Raw genomic sequence first — 19,556 nt, 5'->3', positions numbered from 1 at the left:
AAAGGTCCATCTAGTCAAGGCTATGGTTTTTCCAGTAGTCATGTATTGATGTGAGAGTTGGACTGTGAAGAAAGCTGAGCGCCGAAGAATTGATGCTTTTGAACTGTGGTGTTGAAGAAGACTCTTGAGAGTCCCTTGGACTGCAAGGAGATCCAACCAGTCCATCCTGAAGGAGACCAGTCATGGGTGTTCATTGGAAGGACTGATGCTGATCCTGAAACTCCAATACTTTGGCTACCTCATGCAAAGAGTTGACTCATTGGAAAAGACTCTGATACTGGGAGAGATTGGGGGCAGGAGGGAAGGGGACGACAGAGGATGAGATGGCTGGATGGCATCACCAACTCGATGGACATGAGTTTGGGTAAACTCTGGCAGTTGGTGATGGACAGGGAGGCCTGGTGTGCTGCGATTCATGGATTTGCAAAGAGTCAGACACGACTGGAGCGACTGAACTGAACTGAACTGATATGCATATAAATTCAGTTTGATTGTTGTAAAACCTGCTTGTTTTTTTACTTCCCTATTTATAGGTTCTTTTCTTCCCCCATCTCTTAATAATTCTGCTTTTCTGGCATCTTCATGTTAAAACATTAGTTGATTGCTAAATTTTCCATTTGCTTTATTTGTTAGTACTCAAATACATCAAATCACAGTAAATCATTTTCTCACCTATTTTGTAATTTCTAAATTATAAGTTCCTTTTTAGTGAGGATTCTTTTTTGCTTTTGTATTGGTTTAGTTTTTCTAGCTTGTGGGAATCCATTACGGCCTTGTTGATGTAGAGTTACTTTTGGTGGAGTTTTATGTTTGTTTATTTCAGATACTCCAGGGATATCATAAGCCCAGGATCCATTTTTTCTTCCATTTCTTACTTTGGAGATTCTCACAGACTTCAGAACTGTTGTGACACAGGCTTGGGGTTTGTTTGTCTTATTTTTAATTTAATTAATAAATTTTTTCAGCTGTGCTGGGTTTTTGTTGCTGCCTGGGGCTTTGCTCTCCTTGTGGCGAGCGATGGCTACTCTCCAGTTGCGGTATCCAAGCGTCACATTTCGGTGGCTTCTCTTGTTGTGGAGCACGGGCTCTAGAGCCTGCAGACTCAGTTGCTGTGGCTTGCAGGCTCAAGAGCACAGGCTCAGTATTAATGATGCACAGGCTATGTTGCTCTGCAGCATGTGGGATCTTCCCGGATCAGGGATCGAACCCATGTCTCCTGCATTGGCAGGCAGATTCTTTACCAGTGAGCTACCAGGGAAGGCTTAAGATTTTAATTTCTGGCTGTGTTTCACCTGACCTCTCACCCGGACTCTCAGAGACAAACCCCACTGAAAGTCTTACTAAGACAATGGGTGGATTTCTCCTGTCACCCTCATCATTCTATAATTGTGATCGCAGCCCTTTGTCGACAGCTCCAGTTTTATGGAAGGACCTCAGAACCAACTTTATGCCCAACTTGTGTGCCTCTTCTTCTCTCCCTATATGAGCATTAGTGTTGCTATGGATGCTTGGGCAGTTTGTATACTGTGCTGAAGAAAAGCAGGGCTAGAAATCTAGCCCAGCTCTGCTCTCCTGAGAGAGAACTCTCTTCTTCTTTTTTTAACTTTTAATTTTATATTGGAGTATAGCGGATTGACAGTGTTGTGATACTTTCAGGTGGATAGCAAAGGGACCCAGCCATACACATATCTCTTCTCTTCCAAACTCCCCTCCCATCCAGGCTGCCACGTAACATTGAACAGAATTCCCTGTGCTGTACAGTAGGTCCTTGTTGATTATCCGTTTTAACTATGAAGCTGAAGCCAGAAGCTAGTGCACAGACATGAAAGTGTTGTGCTTTCCCCATAGTTCATGCCTTCAGTGTTATGTTGCAACAAAGAATTTGTGTGTGTTAGTCACTCAGTTGTGTCCAACTCTTTGTGACCCCATGAACTGTAGCACGCCAGGCTCCTCTGTCCATGGAACTCTCCAGGCAAGGATCCTGGAGTGGGTTGCCATTTCCTTCTCCAGGCAAGGATACTGGAGTGGGTTGCCATTTCCTTCTCCAGGGGGTCTACCTGACCCAGGAATCGAACTCAGGTCTCCTTCATTGTAGGCAGATTCTTTACGGTCTGAGCTACCAGGGAAGCCCATTTTAACTATAAGCAGTGTATACGTGTCAATGCCGAACTCCCTAACTATCCCTTCCCCCCATCCTTCCCTGCTGGCAACCATAAGTTAGGAGAGAACTTTCTTCTGATCCCATTCTTTGAGGGGACATCTCCGTACCAATATCAGTTAGACATAAGCCGTAAAGACACTCCAGTGATTCTTCTTTTGGCCACAACTGACGATGTTTGCTTTTGTGCTTACTAGCACTTTGGCTATCAGTCCTGGCTTTGGTTTGGCCATCAGTCCTGGCTTTGGTTTGGCACCGGGGGGTTTTTCTTTACAGCAAGTGGAGCTGTGTATTTCATTTAAAAAATCTGTTTCTGTTTCTCATTTTTTCTGTGTATCTGTGGTGGAAAGTCTTCTTCATTAGCTCAGTTGACCGGATTGTGGCATCTGTAATTCCCATTAAGTTACTTATTAACCTCTGTTCCTCAGAAATCACCTCTTTAGCTGAGAATAATAATAGCCCATCTGTACAGTGTCTGTTTAAATTTAGAGCACCTAGCAATCTCCCCATCAGTATTTGTACCATTTACGGCTTTACCACTTCAGGGAAGAGTTGGAAGCAAAGTAGTGACTGTGTTCACTCACTTAATAAGAAGAGGAAGTCTTAGTTAACGCCCTGGAGAAACCAGAGAAACTTCATCCAGGGCAGCACAATGCCGAAACTGAAGCTCCAAGCCCCACCCTTGCTAATGTTGATGTGCCGAAGGTCACTTGGCACCGGAGTGAACAGAGAGGAATGTCCTCTCAGTATTGCCCGGAGGATCGCTCAGAGCAGCTTTCCTGGCTTGTGTGGGTAAGTTTGAGTTTGTGAATGTTTTCTTTGCTAAGGAGGGTTCTCAAAGGCGTAATTATCATGGAGGATATTTGTAGACCTTGAAACATGTGGTAATACTTTTAGTCCCAATAAACCCTTTGACAATATTGTAAATTCCTATTTGGAACTCCAGGGGACTTCTGGACTTGGTGAAGTTGGTACCCTAGGTGCTATAGGGTCCTGCCTCCTGCCTCCAGGGTTCTTGCTTATAGAGGTGAGGATACGCAGAATTTTCTTCCCTTCTTAGGTCAGTGGTTAAGAGAGTAATCCTTCCTCCCTCCAACATTATAGCTAAGAAAAAAGTCTGTTGACTATTAACAGTTGGGAAAGTGTGTGTGTGTCTGTGTATCTCAAGTTTTCTTAAAATTACTTAAAAATTGATATGCAAAATACTGTTATTATTCTATAAATATTAATTGCTCTGGGTTGTTCTATGCCTTTAGTTGTACTGTGAAAATGTGCTTATTACCAAGCTCAGTTTTCTTAAGTTTTTATTGGCTCTGAGCACAGACTTTGCACTGCCAAATTTCTGTGTAAACATTTTGCTTGGGACCAAGAAAGTAGTGAATATGTGTCTTTTAAGTTTTCTTTTTTTTTTAAACCCATGAATGTTAATGGATCTTTTAAATATTTAAATAGTCAATTAATGGCGTTTTTCAAAGAACAGCTCTTCTCCAAAAATCCATAACTTTTCATAAAACTCTTTCATAACACTCCATAATTTTATACTTAGGGTGCTTTAAGCATGAGCTTAATAGCAAGTATATATAATTCTTAGTACATAGAGATCTACTATTTTTTGTAGCTCTTATCTATTTATTTGTTACATTTACTATTCAGGAGGAGCCTTTTTGTTCTCTTACTAATAATTAAGTGCAAGTATAAATTAAGATACTGTAGAAAATTGGAGGAGAGCTAGTGAAAGTGTATCACATTATAGTGCATAGCAGAAGTAACTGATAACATCGCTGTTAGGGTGCTGGAAAGTGTCATGCCTTCTGGAGTTCAGGTGCCATGGTTATGACTGTATGGATCCTTTTGGAAATGGAGTCCTGGCTAAGTTGATTTTCCCGTAATGTGTCTGTTATTTATTGAGACTCTATACCATAAGGAATATTAACAGTTCAAAGAAGTTTGAACTACTCATACAACCATTGTATGCAGCTTTTTGTCAGCATGAGAAGAAAATGAGATTCCTTGAGATGTTTGTGGCTTGATTTACTTTTACCCTTGCTACAAAGCTTTGGTCAGTTTTACAGGCCAAAATTCCCAGGCACATGTCAGTCTCACTGTCAGTATAAATCTTACACATGTACTGGGGATGGTATGTAAATATTTTGCCTTTTGACACACCTGTTTTCACCTGAAGAAGGATATCCTTGTACCTACTGTATCTAGAGTACTTTCAAGGAGGTTTCTGTTTTTCAGTAACTAAACTTGCACACAGTATTTTCAGTTTAAGTAAATTGCATATAAGTGGGAATGACTTAGAAGAGATTAAGATAAACATTTAGACTCATTTTCTATGTAAATAATTCTGAAATAAGTTGTATAGAGAGGTCTCCTTTTTCATCTATTCTTCAGTGAAATCACATATGTCATTAACTCATCAAGGTAGGGATGACGTTTACTTAAGGGAACTGGTTTGGAGTTTTAAGGGACTCCGACTCAGCTCATTATATTTTAGATTTTTAAATAATAGTTTAGTTGAATTGCATGAAATTTTTGTGGAGGTGATATAATGAGGTAGATTATCATACATTCTCTTGATCATTTACCCTATAGGATAGTTCTGATTTGATTAAACCATTAAATATTCTTTAAAAATTCTTTTTTATTTTAGAGTTGAAGTTTGTGTATGTTTTTAACTGTTTGACAGGTGAACCTGTTAATTGGACTTTTCAGCTATGTGGAAAAACTATACTTCTTATTTTAGTTAAAATTTATGGGCTTTGAATGCAAGTCTTCTGTATAGAATGTGCTAACTAGGTTTGGGAATTTGATTAGAAGAAGCTTGTGGTAGTTTTAATTCTCAATATACTTTCTAAAACTTTAAAGCACCTTGTAAAATTTTGTCTCTCTACTTGGTAATGTAAAATCTCAGTTGAAATGCATGTATGTTTCTTAATCTTGCTGTAGATCTCACATGAACGTCTGTTCAAGAATGCTTTTGCTCTTAGGAACATTGGTGTACAGTTTTTTGAGTATTAAAAATACATTGTGTCAGATGTTTAGATGTGATTCAGGATCATATTATTTAACTCCCCTAATTATATGATCCTAACAAATGTCAGATTTAAGTATCTGACAGTATTATTACTACTGTAGGTTGCATTGCATTCTTCTGTTTCCTTCCTCGTTTCTAAAAAATACTTTTTCCTTATTTTGTAGGTAATTTTTCTTTTTTCCCCCACTTTTTCATACAATTTGCCAGACCAAATGACACAGTTAGTATCCATTAAGTAGAGCCGTGAATATCAATCTTGGACACAAAGCCGGGAATTGTAGCTGGGGGAAGCCCTCCTGCTGTGCTGGCCTGGCATCCAAAGACTCTGAATGAAGTCTCTTAACTTATTCAAAGCCTGGGATCTCTGAAAGCCCTTTGGGCTCCCCATTGCCCATTCATCACTGATGTTGCATTCCACTGGCTAAAAATTGTCCGTGGCATTTCCATTTCCCATCATGTCAAATGCAAAGTCTGGTACGTAACTTACCACTGGTCATATATCTTAATTTAAGGCCTACACTTCTTGATCTTTATGCTTTACATCTCCATGTCCTGCTTTTTTCTTGACTCATGCCACATTAAGGAAGTCTCTCTCTCATATCCAAAATTTACTTCATCCTTCAGGTCTGCTAATCACCTCCATGAACTTTCTCCTGGTCCCCTCTTCCAACACTGAAGGTAATGTATTTTGTACTTTCTATTAAGGTGCTTCATGTTATGTTTTGTGTCACTGTTATTTTTACATGTGTTGTAATATTTTACACCTTCTACATAACATGGAAGCCCTTACGTAGCAGTGACTTAAAATACTCTGCTGAGTTGAGTCTCTACCTCTTACTATGATGGGTTGGATGTGGCTTCATCTTTTTCTTTTTTTGAACTTTTTATTTTGTATTGGAGTATACAGTCCATGGGGTTGCAGAGTCGGACACAACTGAGCAACTGAAGTAAACTGATAGCCAATTAACTATGTTGTTATAGCTTCAGGTGGACGTTGAAGGGACTCAGTCATACATATACATGTATCCATTCTCCCCCGACCTTCCCTCCCATCCAGGCTGCCAGATAACATTGAGCAGAGTTCCCTATGTGTACAATAGGACTTGTTGGTTATCATTTTAAATATAGCAGTGTAGGATGTGGTTTCATCTTATAACTCCTATGCTTTCATGTACTTAGTAGATTCTCACTGTAAATATTTGACAACTGAGTAAATGTCACGCCATGGCAGTGAGTTATTGACTAGCAGGCCTTTTTATTCTCTGTTGAGTGGACACCTTTGGGGACAGGACTGTTTAGATATGTAAACACATATAGCGTGGCTGTCTGAATCAGAGCTCTCCATAGCTGGGAACGCTGAAGAAACAAAGATGCAGTTAAATATTTTAGATTTTGTGTAGTAGCTCAATACTGACGAGGAAAGAATGACTTCTTGGTAAAGGCTTTGGGCTGGTAGGAAATTGAAGGGCAACACAGACTTTGAAAATAGTGATTATATTTCTGGGAGTGTTTTTCAGGAGTTCACAGTTTGGAGATAAATACAGTCAGTTCAGCTACCGTGCTTGTTTTGAAAATGAAATTTTATTCCTACAGCATTGATGTTAGGGAGCAATTTGAGTAGAATGTAGATTTCACATTTATTGTGCCTGATTTTACTTTATTTTCACCTAGTTGGTGAACACAGGGCATTTCACCTAGCTGAACTGAGAGCCACATAGAAATTGACAAAATACCCATGCATACACCTCTGCTGCCCCACAGCTCCCTGACTTCACTGCATATCATGAGCCATGACCACCCATGTCTTGATTCATAACCCTCCAATTTCAGATAAGCCTTCTTCCACCATTGCACAATGAACTCACAAGCCACAGTCCTTGAACACCCAATTCCACAAGCAAACTTCAGGTCTTTTGCAAAGTAAGGTACCACGTTTATTATCGTTTTTATTTATTTTTTAGCCATTTAACATTTGAAAACCTGTGCTAGGGTCTTTTCTTTTTTATGTATCACTGACGGCTATTTTCTCCCCTCAGTTCTGTGCTTTTCACGGTGTGATTTTGCATAGCATCACAATTTTTCAGGAACACATATGCCACATTATAACCAAACTGACTGTACTAATTGATAACATACAGAATGTGAACTGAGAGTTCTCTCTCTTTCCTTCCTTCATTTCTGTCCTCCTTCTCCCCTCTCTTTGAATGGTGAGAGACATTAAAAAAAAAAAAAAAATCCCTGTAAGAGGAGCACAGTGCAACAGAGAAAAATGCCAGAGAACTTGTTTAACCAGTGTCATAAAAAAAAAGGCATAAATTTACCTGTGGAAATAAATAGATATGCTCAGAAGTATGTAGAGACTGGGAAGGTAACCTAAAAGATCAGGGAATCCCTGATTTACCCTTAGATAATAATTATGTTTAACTTTTTGTCAGCCTTTACTATATGCCCAGCACTATAATGAGTGCTGGGTATGGATTAAGCCATGCAGCCCTCACAAAACCTTATAAATAGATGTCTTCATTTTATAGATGAAGAAAGATAAGGTTTAGAGGGGTTAGTTAACTTACCCAAGGCCATTAATTCATAACATAAATGGCAGAGCCATATCTTGAATCACATCTGACTTCTGAACCAGAGATCTCAGAGGTCTCTTAGAGTACTTTATAAACAAAAACTCCAGCTGTGTTATTTTCTCTGGCCTTAACTGCATCTGATTGGCATCACAGGCTGTCTTTTAACCCCTGTGATAGATAAAGAATCAGAGGTCCTCAGGCTAAGAAATTGCACAGATTCTCAGAGGCAGAGCAGTAACAACTCATTCTGACATGGAATTCAGAGTTTTTTCCATTGGGATTTTTCATGAAAAGGGACAAAAATTGGACAAGTAGGAATCAGGTGAGCTGAAATAGGGAAGAGAGGAAGAAATTATTGTTTTGGAAGCTGGAGGGAGAAAGGTGAATTTATAAAAGTGTATCAGAATTGAAAGGAGAGAGCCTGAGGAGGGATGGGCAGTGGGGGGACCCCAACTCTGTGGTTGTTGTTGAGTCTCTAAGTCATATCTGACTCTTTGCGACTCCATGGACTGTAGCCTGCCAGACTCCTCTGTCCATAGGATTCTCCAGGCAAGAATTCTGGAGTGGGTAGCCATTCCCTTCTCCAGGAACTCTTCCTCGATCTAGAGATTGAACCAATTGAATTCTAGATTGAATTCAAGCTAGAGATTGAATTTGCCTGTTTGGCAGGCGGATTCTTTACCACTGAGCCATCAGGGAAGCCCAGCACTGTGATACAAGAAGCCTAATCAGATTCTCATCAAGGAGCTCAAGCTAGCACCAATTTCAATTCAGGATTATGGGAAGAGAAACCTGAGGTCATGAACGTATATGCTGTAAGTCCAGATTAGTAGTAGGCTCAGGGGGAAAGAAAAAAAAGGAAAGAGAGAAGTGACAATAGAGAAAAGCTTCAAAAGGCCTTATTTGTACTTCTTTTTAATAACATGAGATGTATCTCTTTTTCTTTAGGTAATCAGTTGCCTGATAGCACTTTGCATATGTATGTGTTAATTAGTGTTTATTAAACTGAAGAGTTGATAAACAGTAGAGAAATTTTTCAGTTAAGTATTAAAGAGCCTAATATTACACAGATAATGAGATGAGGATTAATGAACATCTATAAATTTAGAGCATGGGGCTAGCAAACTGTGTCCAGGGTTTTCTTTCTACTAGCCAAGAATTATTTTCACATTTTTTGTAGATTATTAAAAATAAACACAAAGAATTTGACAGACACCACATGTGACCCAGAAACCTCAAATAGTTACAACCTGGCTCTTTACAGTAAAATTTCAACCCTGCCCTGAAGTATAGACTATAAAGCAGAAAAAGTCAGATTTGTCTTCTTTCAGGAAATCAGAGTAGGTAACAGAACCTGGTATATTTCACAGACTTTTTTTTTCCCTTCATGGAGGAAGGAATTGATATGTAGTATAGTATTTTACTAGGGACTTTGTATTTATTTCTCATACCTGTGAAAGATTTTACACTTACAGATAAGGACACCAGGCTCCTAGAGGCTAAATAAACCTTGACATTTATTAAGTAGTGGGATTCATATTTGTCTGGGTTTCTCCACATAAGAACATGGTAGAGAAAATTTGTTCATAAAAATTGAGTATTGTCTGTTCAGAATGCTGACTTGAAAATATCTAGATATCAGATATGAATAATTTTAGTAATTTTAGCTAATATCTAAAATATTGAAAAAAATGTAAATTGTGTACACAAAAAAATAGAATTGGTTGCAGAATTGTGTGACTTTTCCCCAAAACTTTAAACTTTTAATTTTTTATTAGGATATAGCTGATTAACAATGTTGTCATAGTTCGAGGTGAACAGCGAAGAGACTCAGCCATACATATATATGTATCCATTCTCTCCCAAGAGAGAAGGCAATGGCACCCCACTCCAGTGTTCTTGCCTGGAAAATCCCATGGATGGAGGAGCCTGGTAGGCTGCAGTCCATGGGGTCGCATAGAGTTGGACACGACTGAAGCGACTTAGGGGCAGCAGCAGCAGCATTCTCTCCCAAACTCCCCTCCCATGCAGGCTGGCGAGAATTGTGTAATTTTAATTATAAAAATTGCACCTGAAATAAGATTTTTGGATAAAGAGTTATAAAGAAAATGTAAAGAACAGAGAATTCAAGCCTCATGTTAAAAACTTAATATTCACCTAAAAGAAAGATAAAGCTTAAAATATTCTCAATATAAAGTTCAAAATAGAAAAGTATGTTCTGCTTCAATAGAGATTCTACCACATAGCAGTTTATCATTGAAAAACAGATTATCAAACAAATATTGGCCTGTGTGTCTAATGATAAAGTTTTATGAGGAAGACTTCAGGATGTAATGAAAACATGCAATAAAGGATCTAATACAGATTGGAAGGGTCAGAGGAATAGTTCTCCAGAGGCTTATTTAAATTGAGACACAGGATTTAGGGGCTTTCTAGGTGGCTTCAATGGTAAAGAATCTGCCTGCCAATGCAGGAGACACAGATTCGATCCCTGAGACAGGAGGATCCCCTGGAGGAGGCATGATAACCCAATCCAGTATTCTTGCCTGGAGAATCCCATGGACAGAGAAGCCTGGCAGGCTACAGTCCATAGGGTCACAAAGAGTTGGATACAACTGAGCGACTGAGCCTGCACGCACAGGATTTAGGCAGTCAAAGACAAAGAGGATGGTTATTCCAGACATAGAGTTCTAGGCCTTGAGGATGGAAAGAGCTTGGCATATTCAAGAGATGATCAAAGGCATCCACTGTCTCCTGTTGACTCAGAAGAGGAATTGTATCTGTTTGTTCATCATTGTATATATCCAGCCTCAAACATACCTGCTGGCACAAAGGAAGCTCTCAGCAAGATTTACTGAAGGGACAAAGACTGAATAGATATTTTTCTGGGAAATTCATGGCGTAATTTTGAGTCCAGGGATTGCCTGGATGTAGCCTACTACCCTCCTCTCTGTAGCTCACCTAATTACATTCAAGTCCTTGGACTGTTGGTAATCCCAGGTTACTCTAGGCCACTGGCAGCCCAGCTTTTCCAAACCTTCTTAACTGCTGTTAAGTATCTGAATGGATCCTGACAGGCAGGAAAAAGGAATGTAGACCACTTCAGCCAGATCAGTTCCTAAGCAGGAGAAGTGAATTGGCATTATGACAACGCTAGGACTAACTCTGAGATAGAATGAATATAGCTACTTTGCCAAAAATAACAAGCTGAGGGGGAGGGTGTTCTGTCCTAGAACACATGAGCCCAGGTTCTCTGGGTGATCACCGGGTGACCAAGTAACACGTGATAATCAGGCTTAAAGGTTTAATTAAGAAGTTAAATACTGAAGCACTTCCTCTTTGTAGAACTTATTTCTTCAAAATCAAATTTGAACTTCTAAACTGAGATAATATCACTTCAGGTTGAGTGCATTGAGGAATTTATAAAGGAGAAAGAGAAGGGGAGAGAATTGGATATTTCCCAAGGGGGTGAACTACAGTTGCAGTGGATTTGGAAGGAATGTTTTATAAGATATTTACTATAAAATAGAGGTGAAATAGGGGTTTACTACAATTACGGGAAGAGAAGGTCACTTAAGTGGGAAGGAGAATGGGACTTGAAGACAGAAGGAAAGAAAACATTTCAGTTATTCTGAAAAGTTAATTTTGAGTTGAAAAGAGCCATAAGTGGTAAAAAGCAATTCATATATAGCTGATTATACAAGAATTTAATAATAAACATGTCTGTGCTTTAAGCTTAAACTTTAGTGAACTTTAGTTGATGGGATTTAGTGTTAAATTTGAGGAATTTCATACTGGATGTCAAAAGTCTATTTCCTTACAAAAAGAGAAATACTGTCTGGCAGATGGGGGGTGTGCTTTCTCAGAGTTGTGAGTTCATTTTGATCAGCAAGGAAAAAAAGACAACCCATGCCCTCTGATGAATATAAGCTTTTCAGATGTATGTTGGGAGAAATGACTTGTGGAAAACTTTTTTTTTTTTTTGGAAACACATTCTTTCTTAAGTATTAAAATATTTGAGTTAGATACTGTCAGTGTCACCTGGCTTATTTCCAGGGACTAACTCCTGCAGTTAACAATTGATTTACCATAATACATCAAGTTAATGATAGCTTTGTTAAAATTACAGACTTGTTTCTTATCCTTTAAAATGAGTCTTAACTTTTATTAGTGTAATTTTGTAATTCCTTTTGATATTTGGTATGGGACTTAATAATGAGCTTATTAATAATGAAAGCAAGATCTAAATCTTATTACTTTAAAAGTTTGACCTTGGAAGCCATCTTATTGAAAAAGTATATATTATATGTACAATGTGGGACTTTCCAGGTGATGCCAGTGCAGGAGATGCAGGAGATGTGGGTTTGATCCCTGGGTTGGGAAGATCCCCTGGAGTAGGAAATGGCAACTCACTGCAGTATTCTTGCCTGGAAAATTCCATGGATAGAGGAGCCTGGCCGGCTATAGTCCATGGGGCTGCAAAGAGTCAGACATGACTGAGTGACGGAGCACGCTGATATATATATATATGTATATACTATATATATATCTCTCTATATATCTGTATATTTATATACTTACCCCCTTAGGAATACTGATGTATTTTATTTTGTTCAGTGGATGTTTGCCTCAAAGTTTGTATGCATATTAGATTATTTGAGCACTCACTTAAAAAGTAAAAAATGCAGAGGAATTTAAAAACATTGTTTGAGCCATTTGATCATATGTCAAATGACCCATTTGTAAAATAGCGTATCTATTCCAAATCATTTTCTATGTTAAAATAATTATATATGTATATATATTATATATACATTGTCTTAGTTTATCCCATTAATATACTGTGAGATTGGTATGTGGGGGTGGGACATAGAATCCTACTTCATTTGAGTAATGAAAAAATTATGGGTCACTGAGAAATGGCATTTAAGAATGGCTGCCAGATATGGTTAGAGAGAAATCGAGAGTTGATGAAACTGGATTAGTGCTCTTTTTTTCTCCCCCAAACACAGTTTAGCTTATTGCTTTTGCAAATTAGGGATTATATCTCTTGATCTTTATTAAAGTATGATATATGATAATCTAATTTAGTTCAAATTAAAACATGTATGGGTCGGAAGATCCCCTGGAGACAGAAATAGCAACCCACTCCAGTATTCTTGCTTGGAGAATCCCATGGACAGAGGAGCCTGGCAGGCTACAGTCCATGGGGTTGCAAAGAGTTGAACATGATTTAACAACGAAAACAACAACAACAAAATATGTATATATACCCACGTATATCAATATATCTATGTGAACACATACACACAAAGGGTTGGAAGGATGGTTTTAATCTGTGTGTGTTTGCCACAGAAATCCTTGATGCGTCTGGTATGTCCTCATGACAGAGGCAGCTGTAGTAAGATACAGCATTTCAGGCAGCCACACCTGATTGGCTTGCAAACACTCAGTGGTTTATTCATCCCTCACTTACATTTTTTATTATCATGAAAAAAATATATATATATAACATACAGTGGCTTCCTGGTAGCTCAGATAGTAAAGAATCTGCCTGCAGTGAAGGAGACCCAGGTTCGATCCCTGGCTTGGGAAGATCCCCTGGAGAAGAGAATGGCAATGCACTCCAATATTCTTGCCTGGAGAATCCCATGGATAGAGGAGCCTGGCAGGCTGCAGTCCATGGGGTTGCAAAGAGTTGGACATGATTGATTTGACTTAGCATGCAGTCATGAGGGTGCTTTCTTCACTTCACTATTTAAATCTTCTTTCTTATCAATTCTTGGGTATTAAGTGCATTCACTTTGTTGTGCAACTGTCCCTACCATCCATCTTTGCAACTTTTATATCTTCACAAATGGTTCCATACTCATTAGAGTTTAACTAATCATCAGCTTTTTGTCCCCCACCAGCTCCTGGAAACCACCATTCTCCTTTCTAGGTTCATGACTTTGACGACTCTAGGTACCTCATGTAAGTAGAATCATACAGTATTTGATCTTTGGCTTATTTTACTTGGCCTAATGGCTCAAGCCTCATCTGTGTTGTAGCATGCATCAGAATTTCTTTGAAAGGCTGAATAATGTTCCACTGTATGTATAGACCAAATCCTAATTATCTATTCATCTATTGATGGATACCTGGCCTGCTTCCATCCTTTGGCTGTTGTGGATAATGCTGCTTTGAGTATGAGTTTACAAGTATCTGAGTTCCTGCTTTCAGTTCTGGGTCTGCACCCAAAAGTGGAATTTCTGGAACATGTGGTACTTCTGTGTTTAATTTTTTGGGGGACCTGCCCATCATTTTCCACAATGGCCATACCATTAAAGGAATACTTTAAATTAAAAACAAAAAACAAAAAGTGATTCATGTTGATGTTTGGCAGAAACCAACACAATATTGCAAAGCAGTTATCCTTCAATTAAAAATAAATAAGTTTAATTGTTAAAGAAACTCCAAAACCAAAAAGCAATCTTTAGGTCTCTGGATTTTTTCTTTTCAGCCACACTGCATTGCTTGTAGGATCTCGGTTCCCTGACCAGGGATTGAACCTGGGCCACAACAGTGAAAGCCTAGAATCCTAACCACTAGGCCACCAGAAACTCCTAGTCTCTGCATTTTTAAAGTGGACTTTTCTTAAATAGGATGAATATAGCTCCCTTGGGTTTCTTATGTAACTAATAACTCTAGAAAATATGAGCCGTGTCCTTAAAGGTTGTTGGTAAGCACATTTTAAATTAATTAAACTATCTTTCTGCTTCTCCTTGGGGAATTTAGAAGTTTGAAGACATTATGAGAATGACATAGGTGAGTCTTAATTTTTTTAAAAAATATGTAGAGCAGAATATAATTGGGGAGAGTCCCACAGGAATGAAAGAAACAGATAAAATTATCTCAGAATTAGCTAACTTTGCTTCTTAATCTAATCTACCCTCCAGAATGCCGCTATAGTTATTTCATTAAAATTAGTAATATGACTGTTACTCCCGTCACTGGTTTACTGTTTCCATAAAAACTGAGTCTAAATTTCTTTACATGGTCTACAAGGCCCCTCACAATCTGGTGTCACACTTTTCTCTGCTACGTCGTCTTTTACATACCCTGTATCACAGATACATTGGATTATCTCACTATTCCCTAAAACTTGCCTTTTTCCACGTACCATGCTTTGCATATGCCTAGAATGTTGTTTCCTACTGGTACTCGTGCTGATAGACGCACTCCTATTGTCTTTCACATCTGGTTCTACTGTCTCTTCCCAGATGAAAACTACTGCCAGCTTTCCTAGGTTGATGGTTTCATAGTACATCGTTTATACCAAGACAGTAGCATTTACTAAGTTGCATTGTAATTATCTCTTAGCATATGTCCAAAGAGAGATGTGAAGCCCTGATGTGAAGCCCAACCCCTAGTGCTATGCTTAGTCACTTGGTCGTGTCCAACTCTTTGTGGTCCCTTGGACTGTTGCCCGCCAGGCTCCTCTGTCCACGAGGATTCTCCAGGCAAGAATAATGGAGTGGGTTGCCATGCCCTTCTCCAGGGGATCTTCCCAACCCAGGGATCGAACCCAGGTCTCCCACATTGCAGATGGGTTCGTTACCAGCTGAGCCACCGGGGAAGCCCATGAATACTAGAGTGGGTAACCTATCCCTTCTCTAGGAGATCTTTCTGACCCAGATATCAGACTGGAGTCTCCTGCATTGCAGGCAGATTCTTTACCAGCTGAGCTACCAGGGAAGCCCTAACTCCTGGTAGATGGAAACAGAAACACTGAGAGAACTTCTTGCAGGATTTTGCTCACTGTATGGGATATCTGCCTCTAATAAGTAATCATTCCATCTGTAAGCTGAAATCTTTTTTCATAATTTTAGCAGTTATTAATAGCTAAATATATTTTACCATAGGCAAAAGTATCAAGCAGGCAATTGTTTTTTAGCTTCTTAAACTTTTTTTTTTAATTTTGTGTTGAAGTATAGCCAATTAACAATGTTGTGATAGTTTCAGATGACCAGAGAAGGGACTCAGCCATACATATTCGTGTATTCATTCTCCGCCAAACTTCTCTTCCATCCAGGCTGCCACATAACATTGAGCAGAGTTCCATGTGAGAAGCAGGCACATTTTCCTTCAGTTGTTTGCTACAGCTCCATTTCTGTGCAGATTTCTTACATTTTTGGGCATACTGACCTCATCAGTAACATTCTCACATTACCCTGGTTTCCTCCTATCTTAGGAGAAGTATCTGATAAGTTATACTTAAGTGTTGATAACGTAATACATTATTATTCCCAGAGGTGTTTGTATTTTAATCATGGTTCCTAGGGATAAAAATGCTTAATTTAAAAGAGTAAGTCCCCAGTGATAAGAATTTCATTCCCTCTGTCCCTTGGGTAAATGATATCATTTAAGGTAACAAGAGGACTCTATGTTAACCCTCAAATCACACTAGGCAGGCAGGCTTCTAGGAGCACCCCTGAATTTTCAGCACCTCCACAGTGGTATTCACACTGGCAATATACTTCCTGAGGCTGCTGCTTTAAGGACCTCACCCTTCTGGGATAAGTCCCCTCCTTTTAAATTTCCCCTTAATCATCCAAAGGTCAGGGTGGTGTGACTTGTTCCAAAGTGTGTTTTCTGCCTCCTTAGCTAACTAAGAATTTATTTTTCAAGTCTTTAGAACTAGAAATAGGGAGTCATTTAATATTTAACCTGGTTTCTATGAATCAGTTATAGGTAGGAGCGAACACTTACTAGCAAACGTGGCATATTTAAAGGATTATCTTTTCCTGGAAGCAAAATACTGCAAGAGTCAGATATTTGAACCCTTTCCAGTCTAGATTACTCAAGAGGAAGCAAACAGCAAAACTCAGTTTAATTGCTTGTTATTTTGAAGAAGGAAATGTTATGTGTATTTTTCTCCCCCAAGGGTCTTGTCCAGGGCAGTATCACTGTGGTGTTTTTGCAGTCCCGTGAGATGTTTCCAATATTTTGGAACTGAAAAACAAGTGAGACTGACATCAGGGTATCTGGACCAGTGGAATGTTTCAAAGTTTATCTAAGTAATTGTTCTTCTCGATCAAAGGACTTGGTATTAGTGGTACCCAAATGCTATTGATATGATGGTCACATAGATGGGCATGCATAGATTTCAGCTTGGATTACGTAAATATGAAATGTTTATACACATGTCCCCTGTGCTCAGTTGCTCAGTCGTGTCTGACTCTTTTGTGACCGCATGGACTGTATCCCTCCAGGATCCTCTGTCCATGGGATTTCCCAGGCAAGAATACTGAATTGGATTGCCATTTCCTCCTCCAGGGGATCTTCCCAAACCAGGGGTCGAACCTGTGTCTCCTGCATTGGCAGACAGATTCTTTACCACTGTACCCCCTGGAAAGCCTGCTCAATACAGATGTATATATGTGTCATTGTATGTGTGTGTGTTTAAGTGTTTTTAAGTTTTAGCAACTTTATAATGGGCAAGGGTATCACACACACAGACTGAGCACAGAAACTGGGAATTTGGGCTCTTACATAGGTCTGCCTGGGTTAGGGGCTTAATCATACACTCACTGTATGGTACTGGCCAAGGTACTATATTGTTTTGTGCCTCAGTCTCCTCCTCTGTAGAATAGAGACAGCAACTCCTCTTGGAGGAGTTGTGGTTGTCAAGTAAATTAATGCATGCCAAGAATTATAACAAGACTTGGCACATACAAGCACTTACGTATTACCTATTGTTTTTGTAGATTATTATTAAATATTGGGCTTCCCTAGTGGCTCAGTGGATAAAGAATTTGACTTCAGTGTATTAGACGCAGGAGGCATGGATTTGATCTCTGGGTTGGGAAGATCCCCTGGAGAAGGGAATGGCTACCCATTCCAGTATTCTTGCCTGGAGAATCCATGGACAGAGGAGCCAGACAGGCTATAGTGCAGAGGGTCACAAAGAGCTGGACACGACTGAAATGACTGAACACATTAAATATTGGACACACAGGTGATTCAGAGAAGAGAAAAGGAAAAAATTAGGTTGTTTTAAGCGAAAGACATTAGTTAATTTTGTGGATGAAAATCATAGTGTTTCTTCACCATTAAGAGATTTTGGTATAAAGAGGGATATGTGTAGGTACTTAGTGGTTTATTCATTATAATATACCTTGAATTATCCATTCTTGACTGTATTTAAAGTCCTCCCTTTCATGACCAGATAATATATGTTTATGGAATGGTCTCCACTTTGAAACCTGGTTGGCTTTGGAAAATATATGTCTTCTGTTTTGTGTTAGACTTCAATTTTGTTTAATCAGTGTTTGAGAGAAATGGCACTTGTATATCCTTGCTTCCAAGAAAAACATTGGGTGTTTCAGGAAGTGGTCTTGTTTAGTCAGGGGATTATACTTTTTCCTCTGAGTCAGTTCTGAACCTCCTTGATATAAATAGGCGCACTTTTACCCAAACTTCTGCTTTTCAGATCAGATGTTAAAATCGCTTGTACATGCCCATGCCAGCAGCAGGCTTTCATTGGTGTTTCCGCTCAGTCAACACTGAGGGTCTTATCTAATTGTGACTGTAGAAATTCTGCTAAATAAATTCTTTAAAAAAATTTTATTCCAATTCTGTATTTTCTAAATTTGTTTCTATTTTGTATCAAATTTTCTTTAGATGGGAGTCATTTGTGTCATGTGGTCGGTCATCTGTGTCAATCATGGAGGACATTTCTATTGCTAATAGTATCCACTTTGGTCACTAAAATTCTATGTGTTATTTTTTTAGCATGCATGTATAAGCTTTCTGTAGCACATGCTTGGAGAAGGCAATGGCACCCCACTCCAGTACTCTTGCCTGGAAAATCCCATGGATGGAGGAGCCTGGTAGGCTGCCATCCATGGGATCGCCAAGAGTTGGACACAACTGAGCGACTTCACTTTTACTTTCATGCATTGGAGAAGGAAATGGCAACCCACTCCAGTGTTCTTGCCTAGAGAATCCCAGGGACATGGGAGCCTGGTGGGAGGCCGTCTATGGGGTCACACAGAGTTGGACACGACTGAAGTGACTTAACAGCAGCAGCACATGCTTAGTTACTGAAATTATTTTGCTAAAAACTGTACAAGTTTGCCACACCCCAGAGCAATGTCAGATTTCCCAAGAAATATCAGAGAGGTTCTTCCAAGCTACACTAAAAAATGTTAAACATGATAAGTAATTGCCCGCTGTTGACTGGCAGTTGACTAGCTGTTGCTAATGTTGAGTTAGTCAGGAAAACCTTAAGAAAGAAAGAAGTAGGAATTGAGCAATTGCTGGATGGTTGGTACAAAGTAGTGGGTTGGGGCTTTCAGGGTAGGAGCAGAAGCCTGTAGGTTAACCAGTGCAAGAATACCCAGAAGAGCCTGTGGTTCTAGTGAAGCTTTATAGGTGGCAGAGCCTATGAGAATGTGGAAGCCTGGAGAGATGACTCCGGGCAAACTCTTCCTGGTCTTGAAAGGTGAGATAAGGAATTTTCTTTTTGTGTGTGTGCAAATGTAGTGGGTAACATCCTTTATTTTTGTATCATATATTTCTCTTGTGTCCTATTTGATTGACTGAAACTGGATTTTGCCTCAGTGAATTTCATTTTTTAGAAACAGTATTTAAAGAAAGGGTCTCTATGGAGAACAGTGTGGAGATTCCTTAAAAAACTGGAAATAGAACTGCCTTATGATCCAGCAATCCCACTGCTGGGCATACACACTGAGGAAACCAGAAGGGAAAGAGACACGTGTACCCCAATGTTCATCGC

The 19,556-nt window shown here is 39.2% G+C and overlaps 1 protein-coding gene across 3 annotated transcripts in view; it reads left to right on the top strand.

Annotated features, from left to right (window-relative positions):
* EPS8 (epidermal growth factor receptor pathway substrate 8) overlaps nt 1-19,556 on the top strand; it is a 196,624-nt gene that overhangs the window by 76,346 nt on the left and 100,722 nt on the right. The window contains exons 1-2 of one of the 3 annotated variants that reach the window (XM_010858740.1): nt 2,085-2,950; nt 5,823-5,876. The exons of 1 other annotated variant lie outside the window; for it this stretch is intronic. Coding sequence is in view for 1 of the 2 variants with exons in the window: in XM_010858739.1 (XP_010857041.1) it covers nt 2,894-2,950 (57 nt within the window). In the remaining variant the exon portion in view is untranslated. Of the gene's footprint in view, nt 1-2,083; nt 2,951-5,822; nt 5,877-19,556 lie in introns of those variants that run through there. One more of the 3 variants, XM_010858739.1, reaches the window with a different exon arrangement.

This window comes from Bison bison, unplaced genomic scaffold, assembly GCF_000754665.1.
Source record: "Bison bison bison isolate TAMUID 2011002044 unplaced genomic scaffold, Bison_UMD1.0 scf7180017864390, whole genome shotgun sequence".
In the NCBI taxonomy this organism is placed as follows: domain Eukaryota; kingdom Metazoa; phylum Chordata; class Mammalia; order Artiodactyla; family Bovidae; genus Bison; species Bison bison.
This window is presented reverse-complemented; position numbering and strand designations above follow the sequence as displayed.